The sequence below is a fragment of the Mus caroli genome, unplaced genomic scaffold (genome assembly GCF_978045245.1).
Source record: "Mus caroli unplaced genomic scaffold, Mus_caroli_1 scaffold_17, whole genome shotgun sequence".
NCBI classification, from domain to species: Eukaryota; Metazoa; Chordata; class Mammalia; order Rodentia; family Muridae; genus Mus; species Mus caroli.
In genome coordinates, this window is record NW_028227272.1 from 87869429 (window position 1) to 87883508 (window position 14080).

A 14080-nucleotide genomic window follows, 5' to 3' on the forward strand; every position below is an offset into this window, starting at 1 on the left:
TAGCATTCTCGATCATAGAGAAATATTCAAATTGTGTCAAAAGACAGAGCCACAGCTGGCTGGTGCAGCCATTGACTACTTCAGAACCCAAAGATGTACCAGGTCAAAAAGAAAAGAAACACAAGACTTCATGTTCAGTCTGCACGGTCAAGGTGAGGTCTGCTGAGAGTCTCTCAGAGATTCAGCAGCCATGTAACCCAGCTGAGTCACTAGGTGGGTAAACACAGTGTGGCCATCTGCCAGGGGACCCTTCTTTATGGATTACTATGGAGGGACCCCCCGCCCCAAGCATTTGGCTCTCAGTGGGGTTTGAAGCAGAGGACAAGAAGGTTGTGCGTTGCTGTTTCTTCCCTCAGAATGAGAAGCGAGGCTTGGGATGGTGAGTCCTGTCCCTTACATGAAGCAAGTGTCACTGTGAGGCCACGGGCAGCACCCATGTCTGGTGGCATCGATGCCAGTTTCTAATCAACGTAGTTTCTAAAAGTTCTGCTGAGATCACATGCCTTGACTCACTCTCCCGTGTAGTTCTGAGCATGAATCGTCTACACACAAATGGGCAGAGGCAGGTTCCCCAGATAAAATTCGAGGCTCTAAGAACAAATGTCATTCAAGGTCAAAACAATCCAAGGAAAAACTTAAAAATTATAATCAAAGTAAGGGGGAATAGATGCAAATCTGTTTTTTACAAAATTTGCTCAATTGAAATAGCAGGACCCCAAAGCTAACTACATCTGGCTTTGGAAAGTGGCCTTTTGGGGGCCCCCTCTGGTGAAGTAGCTTGGGAGGCCAAAGTTTCTGGGAGAATCTCAAGATGTGGGGCTCAGCCTCACAGTTTTTCCCAGATGCCCAAGTCTTCCTCCAAGCGGGGACAGGGACATCTAGCCAGCTTTACGTCTAAGGATGAAGCCAGGCAGAACAAGTGGCTTGCTCTCATCACAGATGTGTGGTGCTGGCTTGGGGAAAAGGCTGCCTTGCGTCAGGCAGGACCTGTCCGGGGCCAGCTCCCCTCGCTCCTACAGCTCCTTTCAAGGCTGTGGTGGCTGGCCTGGGGTGCGTAGGTGGGAGGGGCAGTGAGTGGGAGGAGCGTGGGACAGGAAGTCCAGCGCAGGGAACAGTACTATGCTTCCGTTCCCTTACAGGGCGCATGAAGAATTTCCTCTTAACTGAGCCAGCATCCTGGAGGCCAAGGTCAAGGTAAGTGTGTCTCTAGGACACTTGTGGCTGCAGGGAGCAGCCTGGGGCGTACCTCATTTGTTGGCAGAGCTAGGTGTTGGGGGTTACAGTGGCTTAGGGGGAATAGTGACTTTAAAAAGGCCCAGTGCCCCAGTATGTCCTGCAGGTGGTCACAGGCACACAGACCTGTTGTCGTCAGCCTGATGGTGTACAGCACAACCCAGGGATAGCAGGCAGCTGAGCCTGCAGTTGGTGTGGCCATCCCCAGGCACAGCCGCTCTGTGCCAGCGTCACAACGCCTTTTCCCAGCCTGTTTAGTGAAGGAGACTTGAATGATTAACTGAAGAAGGGTCAAGGTGCCAGGTTAGCCTAGTGGTTCTCACCCTTCCTAATGCTGTGACCCTTTAACACGGTTCATCATGTTCTGGTGACCCCCAACCATAACATTATTTCATTGCTACCTCATAACTGTAATTTTGCTGTCATGAATCGTAATGTAAATGTCTGACATGCAGGACATGTGGTATGCAACCCCCGTGAAAGGGTGGGTCAACCCTGGGCTGAGAACCATCGCTCTAGTGTCTTAACCTAAAGCCGACTCAGAATTCAACCCCATGCACATGGAGAGTGACAAGACTGCAGCCAGCGGCCTCTAGTGGCCACGAGTTCCACATCAGCTAAGGACCAGCTGGCTATCTTGCTACAGAGGAAACTCAGATCCTCTCACAAGGCAAGGCACACACAAGGCAAGGGACGAGGAAAGACATGGCTCTCATGACATCTATGGGCTATGGTACACCAACAAGTTAAGCCCTTAGATGTGACACACCTGTCCTAAAACATTTTCTTTTGAATGTGTATTTATTAAGTTCTAAAACTGTGAATGACTTATTTCAAAAATTCAAACTAAAGGAAAACCAGGAAGGTAGAAATTTGGTGGGCTGTGGTTCTGACAGTCGAGTGTTGGCTTCACCTGGGCCGCCACTTTATGTCTTTTACGCCATGAAAATGTCTTTTCAAAGCCGTGTTGTCAGCCCACGGGGAGTTCAGACAGGAGTCATCATCATTCTCTTCCAGTTTCTGGAAATAAACACGCCTTACTCAGGACAGCACTTCAGCTTCCCTCATATAGACTGAGGGAAGAATCCGGGTCACTTCCTGCCACCCCAGCACGCCCCTGCCAGTAGTGGGACCACCACGGTCTAACACTGGAGACAGCCTTGGAGAGCTGGAAGGCCTTCCCCAGCACTGTGTGGATGGATGGTAGAGGGCCCGGCCCGTGGGGGAGGCACGGGATGCACGGTGTGCCCAGCTCGGCTGTCCCTGCCACCCAATGGCTACCTTGAGCTCCTCCTGTCTTCTGTGGTAGAACAGCATCAGCTGCTTGTGTTCTTCACTGCTGATGACGGGCTCCCGGGCTGGGGCACCCTGCCCTCTCTGCAAAGGCAAGAGCAGAGTCAACTGGGCACCGAGACATTCTCTTTGCAGGGATATCAGAGAGTAACAGGGTTATTCTATAGTTGCCTCTGCTAACAGCTAAGATGGCGGTCTGCTAAGCCACTGTGGGGTCGGGCATGGGCATGGGTATGGCTGGCGCCCTGGACTTGTAGTGGACACCATCTATATCACGGTCCAGCGCAGACAGGACGATACTCAGAGTCATAACTTAGGAAACAGAAATCTCCAAGCCTTGTTCCCCAAAGTACGCAGTAATGGTTCAGGAGTGTGCCCTAGACACCTTGGGTGAATGGATCCCCTTGCCTCCCACCCTTTTTTGCACACAACAGCAGCAGCCTGAAAAGCCTTATAACCCGGGTGGGCTGCATTGTCAATATGAGGACATTTCTGTGTGTAGACCTGCTTTTTAGGTCGAAACAACATAGAAAGGAAATTTCTACTTTAAACTGGGCTAAAGTCCACACAGGGTCATAGGACACAGGGTAAGGTCCACGCGGGGTCAGAGGACACAGGGTAAGGTCCACGCAGGGTCATAGGACAGAGGGTAAGGTCCACACGGGGTCAGAGGACACAGGGTAAGGTCCACGCAGGGTCATAGGACACAGGGTAAGGTCCACGCGGGGTCAGAGGACACAGGGTAAGGTCCACGCGGGGTCAGAGGACACAGGGTAAGGTCCACGCGGGGTCAGAGGACACAGGGTAAAGTCCACGCGGGGTCATAGGACACAGGGTAAGGTCCACGCGGGGTCAGAGGACACAGGGTAAAGTCCACACGGGGTCACAGGACACAGGGTAAGGTCCACGCGGGGTCAGAGGACACAGGCTAAAGTCCACACGGGGTCATAGGACACAGGGTAAGGTCCACGCGGGGTCAGAGGACACAGGGTAAAGTCCACACGGGGTCACAGGACACAGGGTAAGGTCCACGCGGGGTCAGAGGACACAGGCTAAAGTCCACGCGGGGTCAGAGGACACAGGGTAAGGTCCACACAGGGTCATAGGACACAGGGTAAGGTCCACGCGGGGTCAGAGGACACAGGGTAAAGTCCACACGGGGTCATAGGACACAGGGTAAGGTCCACGCGGGGTCAGAGGACACAGGCTAAAGTCCACGCGGGGTCAGAGGACACAGGGTAAGGTCCACACAGGGTCAGAGGGACCCACAGTACTGACATGGGAAGCAGAGGTGCTCACCCGCTGGATCTTGACGATGATTTTGGTTTTCTCATTTTTCCCCACATAGTCAGAAAGCTTCTTTGTTCTTCTCAGCTCCTTGGCGGCCCACCACAGCTGTGCCTCCGACTCCTGAATGACTTCGAGGGCTGCCTGTGGTCAGTTATACAACACAGGAAGGGGCTTGCGGGGAAAGCCATGCTCATCCTACCCTAGCACCCGGAGCCTGGCTGCGGGCCCTTCACCCTGCTCTCCCCACCCTGCCCCACATACCTGAGTTCCTGACAAATCTTCTTTATTTTCAAATTCCATCCGGATAGGATCGTATGGTGGCAGCCCCATGGGATAAACGATCATGACCGCACCTCGAAGCTGGTCCAAGGCATCTTTCACCATCTCCATGGTAACAAAGACTCCAGCTTCTACTTGTTTCTGAAAGTGCATCGGGCACCACTATTGAGTCAATTTCCTCCTGGCAGGTTACCCCATGAGGACCTTGGCGGCCCTGCCAGCATAGCCACAGAAGGAACCAGAGAGCTGCTGCTTTCTTGACTACTGTCCACTTTGGGGCTGAGCTGAGGACACTGTGGTTCGGGCCAGACTGTGAGTGGCACCAGAGAGCCTGCAGTGCTCAAGGCAGACAGCTGGGAGGAGGCAGTGAAGAGGTAGAGAGAGGCAGCTTCAGGGCAGGTGCAGCCCTGGGCAGCAGGTGGAAGAGGAAGGGGCAGCCAGAGCCTCAGAGTGTCAGGCAAAGGGGTGACAACGTCCTAGGTGGGGAGAATACACTGGAGCTTGTCTCGCAATGAGCACGCTATGGACTGAGTTGGAGAGGCATCAGCCAGAGGCTCTCAAGAGAACAGAGAGGGGTACATGTAAAGAATATAGCTAAGGTTTGTCCCTGGTTCCTAGTACCCAGCAGAAGCCCTTTGGATCACTAGTGCTGGGGATGTGCTTTGTGACTTTGTATGTGTGTACAGCGCTTTGCCCACATGCATGTGTGTGCACCATATGTGTGCTTGGTGCTTATAAGGAGGTCACTAATCCTCTGGAATTGGCCTTGGAGATGACTGTGAGCAGCCATGGGGGTGTTCTGAGCAGCAAGTGCTTTTAACCACAGCCACCTTTCCAGCCCCAGCAATCTGCTGAGACACATCTTCCTGTGTACTGCAAGCTGCCTGGGACTCGGGGTTCTCACCCAAGCATCCGTAACACCGGCTTCCCCTGTTGCCTATAAGAAGCTCCTTTGCATCCTGCCTGAGTTTGCATCAACAGCTTAGGTCACGGTGGTCACTGCAAACAGCCCCTGCTTAGCAATGCTGAGGTGATTAGCTCACCAGGTGCTCTCTAGCTGGGGGATCTGAACTGAATGCAGGAGTCACATGGGGTCCCTGCTAGCTGGGTTCCGGGGTTAGACCTGAACTGACCTCCTGCTGATACTGAGGAGACTTTAATCAACTGGGGGTGAGGTGTGGGAATGAGAGGAGGCATGCCAGGAGGATGGTAGGGAACCAACCGCAGGCACATGGATGACACAGGGAAGGAAGCTCTGAGGGTGACCCAGGGTTATAGTTTCTGAACTGTGTACCTGGTGGACAGGAACCCACAGGGGATGCCTGTTCTGAAGTACAGAATGCACAGGATTCTGCTAGGACACAGCCTCTGAGGCCATGGCTGCCGCCCTCCTCAGGATCTCTGCTCAAGTGTGTCTTGTCAGCAAAGGCTCTGGTGAGACTCCAGACACTTCCCACTCACCTCAGCTTTCCAGGAGCTCCTCAAAGACTGGGCAAGGGGCATTGGGGTGAGGGGTGGGGAGTGGGGGGGAGGCAGGCCTGTAATCTCAGGAAGCTGAGGCAGGAGGAGAGCTATGAGTTCGAGGTCTGTTTGGGTTACATAGCTGAGATTAGGCTGGCTAAGGCTACATAGGAAGAGTCTCAAATATAATAAATTGAAAAAATAGATTAGCTAAGAGCTTGGGGATGTTAGAAGTGCATTTTGTGGGGCAAGTCTAGAAGCGTGGGAGGGTTGAGTTATGCCAAGACACGCTCACGTGGGTGGCAACGACTGTCACCCACAGATAAATGTGACAAGTGAAAATACCAAAGGTGTATTTGCACTTGCATGTGTGTGTGGTATATGTGTGGTGTATGTATGGTTGGTGTGTGTGTGTGTGTGCTATAGCACATGCTGGGGGGTGGAGATAAGAGGACAATTTGTGGGAGTTGGTTCTCTTATGACCAGGAGGGTCCTGAAATCAAACCCAGGTCTTCTGAACTTAGGCTATCAGGCATGGCAGCCAGTGCCTTTATCTACCCAGCTGGCTCTCCAGTCCCCAGGTGCTTCAATATCCCTCAATTCTCTTCATCCAGGGAACATCATCTGCCCTTCAATGCTATTATTTTCCTTCTGTGAAACAGCTTTTATATAAATACTGGAGATGATTACCGCTGCTTTGTAGTAAACGTCTCTGTCAGCCCTGTATCTATAGCTCCATTAGAACTTCCCCAGCTTAGCTTTCTAAGTTCTTCCAAACATAAGAGACTCAGTTCAGGTCAGGTCGCAAACTGCACACAGCCCACATTCACGGAAGACAATAGAAACCTTTGTTTGCTCAACAGGACCTGGCAGGGCTGGGAAACTGTCATCATCGTGGAGGGAGAGCCAGGGCCCTCTTCAAATATGCTTATTTGCTTTGCTGCTGGAAGGCAGAGAAAGGAAAGAAAAAAGCAGATGTAGAGGCAACAAAAGGCGGGGAAGAGAGGAGCAGAGCCTGATGCCGCCAGCTCACGTCTAACTGCAGCCCATCCTCAGGACTGGCCACGTCACAGACAGAAGCTGACCTTAGACACTATCGCCTTGGCTTCTTCTACCGTCTTCTTTAAAACCTGCTTCATTTTCTCATTTGGAGCTATAAAGATAGAAAAGGACACTGGTCAAACACACAGCCTCTCTAAAATCTCCGGATCTCCTCAAACCGGACCGCCTGAGCCTGGGAGATCGAGACATGGGTGTTCCAGTCTGGATTTGACACAGGGACATAAAGAGAAGTGGGAACCCAGGCAGAGATCCCACTGCAAGGGGCAAGGTCTGCAGTGTCTTCTACGCTGTTTGGCACAGGCTACAAAACCAGGCCAGGGAAGTCACTGGGCGAACAGGGCCAGCAAGCCAAGCAGATGCTAAAAGAATTTTAGGCCTCTCAAGCTACAAAGCTGCGGCTCATCTCTCTCAGTGTCTCAAAAGCAGACATGGGCAGTTAGTGATTGGCTGGCTGCATGCCAGTAAAACTTTACAAGTGCATACATAACTGTTTGTTTATATGTATGCATGCATGCATGTATGTTTGTTTGAGTTAGGATTGCCCTCGTACCCAGGCTGTCCCAATTCTCTCGTCCTAAACTCCTGAGTGCTAGGAGTATGTGTGTGTCCTCTGGATTCACAAAACTTTACTTCATCTGACGACTGTCCAAACGTGGCATAGAGCACCAAGTCAACTTCCAAGTTTAAACTAAGCTTAAAACTAAGCACAGTGGAGACAGAGTCTCCACATCTAGGGAGAAAGGTACAGCACCCACCCATTTCCAACCTACAGAGGTGGCAAATTTAAATGGCCTGTTTATCTGACAAATGGGGCACGTCAGTAGGAGGGAGCAGACAGAGCAGGGTCCTCCCCTTGGCTCATCCTGGGCTGGGGTTTTAGCACAGGCGTTTCACAGTGCACTATTTCTCAAGTCTTCAGAGAAATGATGAAATTGCATTAGTGAATGTGGGTGAGCATGTGTGTGGCAGCGTGCACGTGTGAAGTGTGGGGAGTTAGCTTTCTCCATCCACCTGCAGATCTGGCCCACATCTCTTAACCTAAAGCACTGCCTTCAGGTCTGATGTGATGCACGGGAGCAAAGGCAGAAGAGAGAGAGAGAGCCGGTTACCTTGCCCGTTCCTCCGCCCGATGTCGTCCTTCGTAAAAACAGACCCTCCGCTGGGCACACATTTCTCCCCCCACTCGTCCTTCAGTTTCAGCTCTTCGATCTGCTCATCAGTCAGCCCTTGCATATTAGGGGGCAGAAAGACACCGTGTTCTGCCAGCTCCTCCATCTCTGAAAAACAAGGCGAGGACAGAGCCTTTAGCTGTGATCACTAACTACAAGTATACACTCCTGGCTGAGGTCTGGCCACTCTAGCTCATGATTTTAACACTCATATACCAGGAGTCATGTGCCAGGGCTTCCCTAATCCTAGACAAAGCCACCAACTCCTCAGTCAGTCAGTGCAGCAGTGAGCTTCGACCCCTCTGTGTCCATGCTCTAAGCCACTGTGCTCAGGAGTTACCAGGTCAACGCTCAAGACCAAGCCGGTTCACACAGCTTTACCAATTTCCCAAGGAAAGTCTCGAAGAGCCCCATTTAATGTAACCTTGTGAAGGGTGTAAGTCAATTGCGTAAACGTCCATCTTTCTAATGTACAACTCTGATCTGAGGCTAATATTTCTAATATTTTATGAGCCCCTTACACAGAGGCTCATTTGGTAAAGTGCTTACTGTGTAAGGTGAGGGGCTGAATCCCAGAGCCCGTGTAAAAAGGGCCAGTGTCGTGCAGTGCACTTAAAACCTGTGGACTGAGAGTAGGGGTATGTAGGGGAAGGTAGAGACCTGGGGACCCCTGGGGATTGGCCGCTGGCCAGCCTGCTCTGCTTCAGGCCAATGATAAAAAAACCAAGGTCACACAACACCCAAGTTACACCTGCCTCACACATAGACCCCCTCCCTGCACTGGCACAGAGACACCCACCCACAAACGTTACTCACAACACTTTATAATGACACTTCATAAAAGCACTGGGAAGGATTTAGGCAACTGTGCAGGTTGTTTTTTGTCAACCTGGCACAAACCTACACATAGCCAGGGAGAGGGAACCTCAACCGAGAAACCGTCTCCCTCAGATGCCTATAGGCTAGTTGTAGGACATATGTTTGAGTCATAACTACTGAGCACACGTCAGGCATCGCCACCGGATGGGCAGATGGTCTGGAGTGACAAAGAATGAACAAAACCTGAGGAGCAAGCCAGTAGGGGTCTCCCTTCAGCTTCCTGCCTTGACCTCCCTCAGGAACTAAAACTGTCAAAATGAAAAAAACCCTTTACTCCTCAAGGTTTTTGGTGATGGTGGCTTCCTTCCTTCCTTCCTTCCTTCCTTCCTTCCTTCCTTCCTTCCTCACTGTTGCTTTCTTTCTTCTCCACAGCTATAGAAAGCTACTGAAGACGGAATTGGTATGAGGATCATGGCACATCATGACAGATCTAACCACAGTGTTTGGAGACCACTTTGTTAGTGTTTGGAACTCTGTGCTGGAAAAGCCACGGAGCCCTCAGCACTCACTGGGCTGTTGGAGGAGCTCCAAGGCAGAGTGCAGAGAGCAGGGCAGATGATGCAGGTTTGCCTGTGAGCGTCCAGAGGGAAATCAAGACTCTACCTGGGCCATTCGTGTGGTATTTTGTTTTAAGAATCTCCACACATTTAATCCTAGCACTTGGGACGCAGAGGCAGGCAGATCTCTGAGTTCAACCCACCCACCCCGCTGGTTCTGGTCAGCCAGAGCTGTAAGAAAGGACCAGAACCACTGAAGTGTGAAACCTTTGCCAGGGATAAGATCAGCTGTGACTAAGAAAATAACAATATCATTAAGACAAACATCTTCTGGGATAAGCTTCCTGAGGGTCAACGGACAGAGCTGTTGTCTAGAGGGGGCCAAAGCTCGATCTCATGCCTGCAGCCAAGCTTGGCCAAGTGTATGCACCTTCCAGATGGTACTGGCTGTGAGGGCATGAAGAGTCATGGAGAACGTGGAGGCTGGGCATAGGAAGAGGCCAGGTCAAAGTTCAGTTTTAGGGAAACCCCAGGACTGAAAGGATCATGGAGAGAGGCTGAGGCCTGGCATCGTGATGCAGGGTGAGAGAGCCCAAAGAGAGGCCAAGAGGCAATGGGTGCCATTGGTAAGGGGAAGCCTGCTGTTCCAGCAGTTTGGAAATGCCAGCACCATGGGATGACCACCAAGGACAGCAGCAGCTACGGTGTGGAGCCAGCCTCAGCCTGTGAGACGTGTTCTGTGGGCCCTGGGAGGCAGAGCAGAGGGGAGCGGAGAAGATCCTGAGTCCCACACCTCTGACAGCGAGCTTCACAGGGCTGCACTTCAGTTCTCATTCCAATGCAAGTGCGCTCTTGGTCTTCCCTGTTGGAGTAGGATTAGGTCCTTTTACAGGTGCCCAGTAATGGATATTACAGAGAGGTTTGAATTTTGAAAGAGACTGAGATTTTAAAGTGAAACATTTAAAAGCCTGTGGAACTTCTGAAAGTTGGAATTTGTTTTATATTGAGATATTCGTATTAATAAGGTCTTGGGGATAAACAAAAAGGAGAGGGTTATGGTTTCATGGTGATATATCGATTGGTGTTGACAAGGAAGCAATTTGTTCTGCTTGGCTTTTGTTGACCTGGCATGAACATAGACGTATCTAGGAAGAAGGAACTTCAACTGTGAAAAATGTCTATATCAGACTGCTTGTAGGCAAGTCTGTAGGTAGGGCATTTTCTCAATGACAGTAATGAGTGGGGGCTAGCACTCTCCGGGTGGCATCACCCCTGGGCAAGTTATGAGAAAGCAGGCTGAGCAAGTCATGAGGAGCAGGCCAGGGGCAGTGATCCTCCATGGTATTTGCTTCAGTGCCTACCTCTGTGTAGATTCACCCATGCAATTCTTGTTGTTTTTTGTTTTGTTTTTGTTTTTGGAGACAGGGTTTCTCTGTATAACCCTGGCTGTCCTGGAACTCACTTTGTAGACCAGGCTGGCCTCGAACTCAGAAATCCGCCTGTCTCTGCCTCCCAAGTGCTGGGATTAAAGGCGTGCGCCACCACCACCTGGCTCACCTGTGCAATTCTTACATGCTGCCCCACACTTTCGGTTTATGATGTCAAAGACCCGGAGGTTCCCCCCACCCCCTAAATGTTTTACTTTTAATATGTCATTTAATATTGAGCCTTCTTTGAAAGCAGTTAAGTTTGATTTTATATTTATATTATACACACACACACACACACATATATATATATATGCAATTCTTACATGCTGCCCCACACTTTCGGTTTATGATGTCAAAGACCCGGAAGTTCCCCCCACCCCCTAAATGTTTTACTTTTAATATGTCATTTAATATTGAGCCTTCTTTGAAAGCAGTTAAGTTTGATTTTATATTTATATTATACACACACACACACACACATATATATATACACATATATATATATATTATATATATATATATATATATAAAACGGGTCTTAAGGCGATCTCTATAATGTAAAAATAATGTGTTTCCTAGGAGACAGAAAACAACACCAAGGCTCTCCCGGTGAGAACTTTCATGGGCGGCTTCAAAGCGAAGAGACTCAAGTGCCAGGGCTTTTAACGTCTCAAACTGGCCCCCTTCCCTGCAGCCACCACTCACTCCACCCTCACCCTTTACAACTCCCACCGTCCCCGATCCCTCAGCTCCGTCCTGCCGCCTTTCGACCCAGTTCGTTCGCACTTCCGGGAAGCCCAAATCCTGGCTTAGCTCAGCCTCACTTGGCATCCCCGCTGCTCTCCTCCGAGTCGGCGGTTGGCTGGCGAGCCTGGATTTCCTCTAGCCGTTGGGTCTTTCATCCCCGATCAACCCTGATGCTCCTTTCCCACCCCGGGCTACGGCAAATCTCCCCAAATCCTCGCGACCCCGGGCGCTGCCCCCTGACCCCGCAGTCTCCGGCCTCCCTTTCCGCACCTGAGCAGAGCCGGTGCACCTTCAGCCGCCCGTTGTAGATGCGGGCCACCTGCGCCGTGAGCTCTTCCAGCTCCGTGCTCCCGGGCGCCTGCAGCAAGAACTGGCTCTCGTCGCCTCTCTTCACGTGCAGCACAACCATGGCTGTGCCAGAGGCGCCGCCGTGGCGGCAAGGCTGCGGGCAGGGACCACGAGGCCCGAGCCGGGTCGGCCGGACCCACACCAGCCTGAGATTAACCGCTGCTCCGAGGAGGAACCCGAGAACGCGGCTCTCGCTTCAGCCGGGAGGGATGAAGAAAACGGCGCACGCTCGCGGAAGTGGCTGTTGCCAGGGGCAACAGTCAAACATTGAGCCCGTGCCCAATTAGAACGCGCGCCTGGGAGGCCCGAGGCGCTGAAGAACAGGTTGTCCGGGCCGCACCGTCGCAGCTACCGGAAGTAGCTGTTGTCCGGGCAACCGAAACCCAAACTAAGCAGCTAGAGGCAGTGAGGACGGTCCGGGGACTCGGGAGACGTCCGCTGGAGGAGCATGGCGACTACTGGATTAAGAATGAGAGCGAGCGCTGGGCACTACCGGAGCATAGCCGCCGCCAAACACAGACTGGTTTCGCGCAGGCACGGATCGCTTCCGGAAATGCCTTCTGCTTTAGGTCTCCGAAAATCAGAAAGTGGGGAGCGCTGCTGCTGCGCACAGCTTATTTAGTTCCACTGCTGTCTACCGCCCATCCCATGGAGTCTCCGTCCCCTACAATCTCAGATAGGGCAAGCGGGCGTAGCGCTGTTCTTCCAGGGCGCTCACACCCAGCTGAGGATCCCATTTTAGTGTTACAAAGAGAAAACAAATGGATGGAAGAAAATCAAATAGAGAAGTAAAGAAAATTAAGCAAAGAAAATTAACCTGTGCTTTGAAATGATCTCAAACGCATAGTTTGGCTAAATGGTGAGGGTTTTTTGTTTGTTTGTGGTGATGGCACATTAAATTTTTTACTTGCCGATGGAAATTCCTGGAAAGAAGCTGTGTCTGTAATTAAGACAGCAGTGATGTGGAGAGGCTGTGAGTCTGCGGGTCCAGAGACTGATTACCTTGTCTCTGTTAGCTCCTGGAACAGACATCCATTGCCCTCCTATGGGTCAGAAATAACGTGTATATAGGTTCTGAAATCTATAAGCGTAGCTTTCACTAACCCCAAAGTTAAGAATGTCGTCAAATAGCATCTGGCAACTAAAGAAAAACTCTGTCTTACTGTATGTGCCTCTCTGGCATTTCCACCAATGTATTTTAAACTTGCCATGACTTACGACTTTGTCTTAGAGAGCTACAAAACTTTGTGAACATGGAATTTGGGGTAACCCAAATCTGCCATGGTCATTCATTCAAATTTGGCTTCAGAATAAACTACCTCTTATTCCCTGCATGTATTATGTGTACACACACACACACACACAGGAATGTGGGAGCGCACACATGCATAGAGAGAAAAAACCCTCTTCCCTTTTGAGTAAAGAAGTCAGCTGGTGGTAAAGACATATTTATTTCATATGACAGCACATTTCACAAGATATGTACAGAATGTATACCAGCGACTTTAATACTGTACTTCTATAAAGTATATAGTTATAAATACTGTATGCCACATAAGCGATAAACCTCTTACATACATATAAACAGCAATCTACTAGAGAGAACAGAGACTCACAGAGATTCTTAGTGTCTGTTTTCTGCTTTGACCAGACCTGGCAAATACACACGATGTCGAGTTCTTTGTAGCAAACTTTAACTTGCTTTGTGCGTTTCAGCAGCTACCAGACTTCCTGACAAGGCAGAGCTATTATTGCTCTGCAGACATTAAAGTGGTTCACACCTGAGGGAGTCACTGCTCGAGGCTGCGATCCACACTGCTTCAGTTTTCTAAAGTGGATTAGCTTGCTAATGGGGAGTGGATACCATACACACTACTCACACAGATGTTACAGCCACAATCTCAACAAGTTAATTCACATTTTGAAGCACACTGCTCTAGTAATACTGCAGTTTAAAAGCTACTACTGTTGAAATGATTAGAACCCCAACAAGCACTATAAAACTCACAAGAGTTATTGCTAACAGCGAGGGCTGGCTGCAGCAGAGAGTTACTTCTATAAATACAGGATTGTGATAACAGTGAGCACTTGCAAAGGCGCTCTGTCCTAACAGATCTGCTCTAGGAGAGAAGTGCAATGCAGTCTGCTGTGCTTTTACACGGAGGCGAGGGCAGCCGTACGCTCTTTCTAATCTTACAATACACATCTTTAAAGGTTCAGGTAGGTAGATGTAGGAACTTGGGTGTAAGCACGTAACTCTTTTTATATAAAGAGAACATGAAGTCTTAATGGGTAAGGATGATTTTAACTTCAGCTGACTGACAACCAACCGACCAAACCATAGGTTAGGGAGTTTTCTGACTGGCTTACCTAATGATATCAAAATACTATG

At 50.3% G+C, this 14080-nt stretch overlaps 1 protein-coding gene across 1 annotated transcript; it reads right to left on the reverse strand.

Moving 5' to 3' along the window:
• Positions 1 to 1968: 1968 nt before the first annotated feature.
• Positions 1969 to 11900, reverse strand: Cfap298 (cilia and flagella associated protein 298). The gene is made up of 7 exons (XM_021184982.2): positions 11611 to 11900; positions 7728 to 7895; positions 6642 to 6709; positions 4078 to 4236; positions 3826 to 3957; positions 2515 to 2610; positions 1969 to 2253 (listed from the first exon to the last, which is right to left on the reverse strand). The coding sequence occupies exons 1-7, from the start codon at positions 11747 to 11749 to the stop codon at positions 2143 to 2145; spliced, it is 873 nt and encodes a 290-aa protein (XP_021040641.1). The 5' UTR covers positions 11750 to 11900; the 3' UTR covers positions 1969 to 2142.
• Between the last annotated feature and the right edge of the window lie 2180 nt (positions 11901 to 14080).

What these genes read in the sequence shown, in the direction of transcription:
- Cfap298 (XM_021184982.2), bottom strand. Translation starts at nt 11,749, where the DNA reads ATGGTTGTGCTGCACGTGAAGAGAGGCGACGAGAGCCAGTTCTTGCTG. An exon ending in CGGGCGGAGGAACGGGCAAG is followed by an intron (nt 6,710 to 7,727) that starts GTAACCGGCTCT and finishes CTATCTTTATAG; the next exon opens with CTCCAAATGAGAAAATGAAG. An exon ending in GAAGACAGGAGGAGCTCAAG is followed by an intron (nt 2,254 to 2,514) that starts GTAGCCATTGGG and finishes GTTTATTTCCAG; the next exon opens with AAACTGGAAGAGAATGATGA.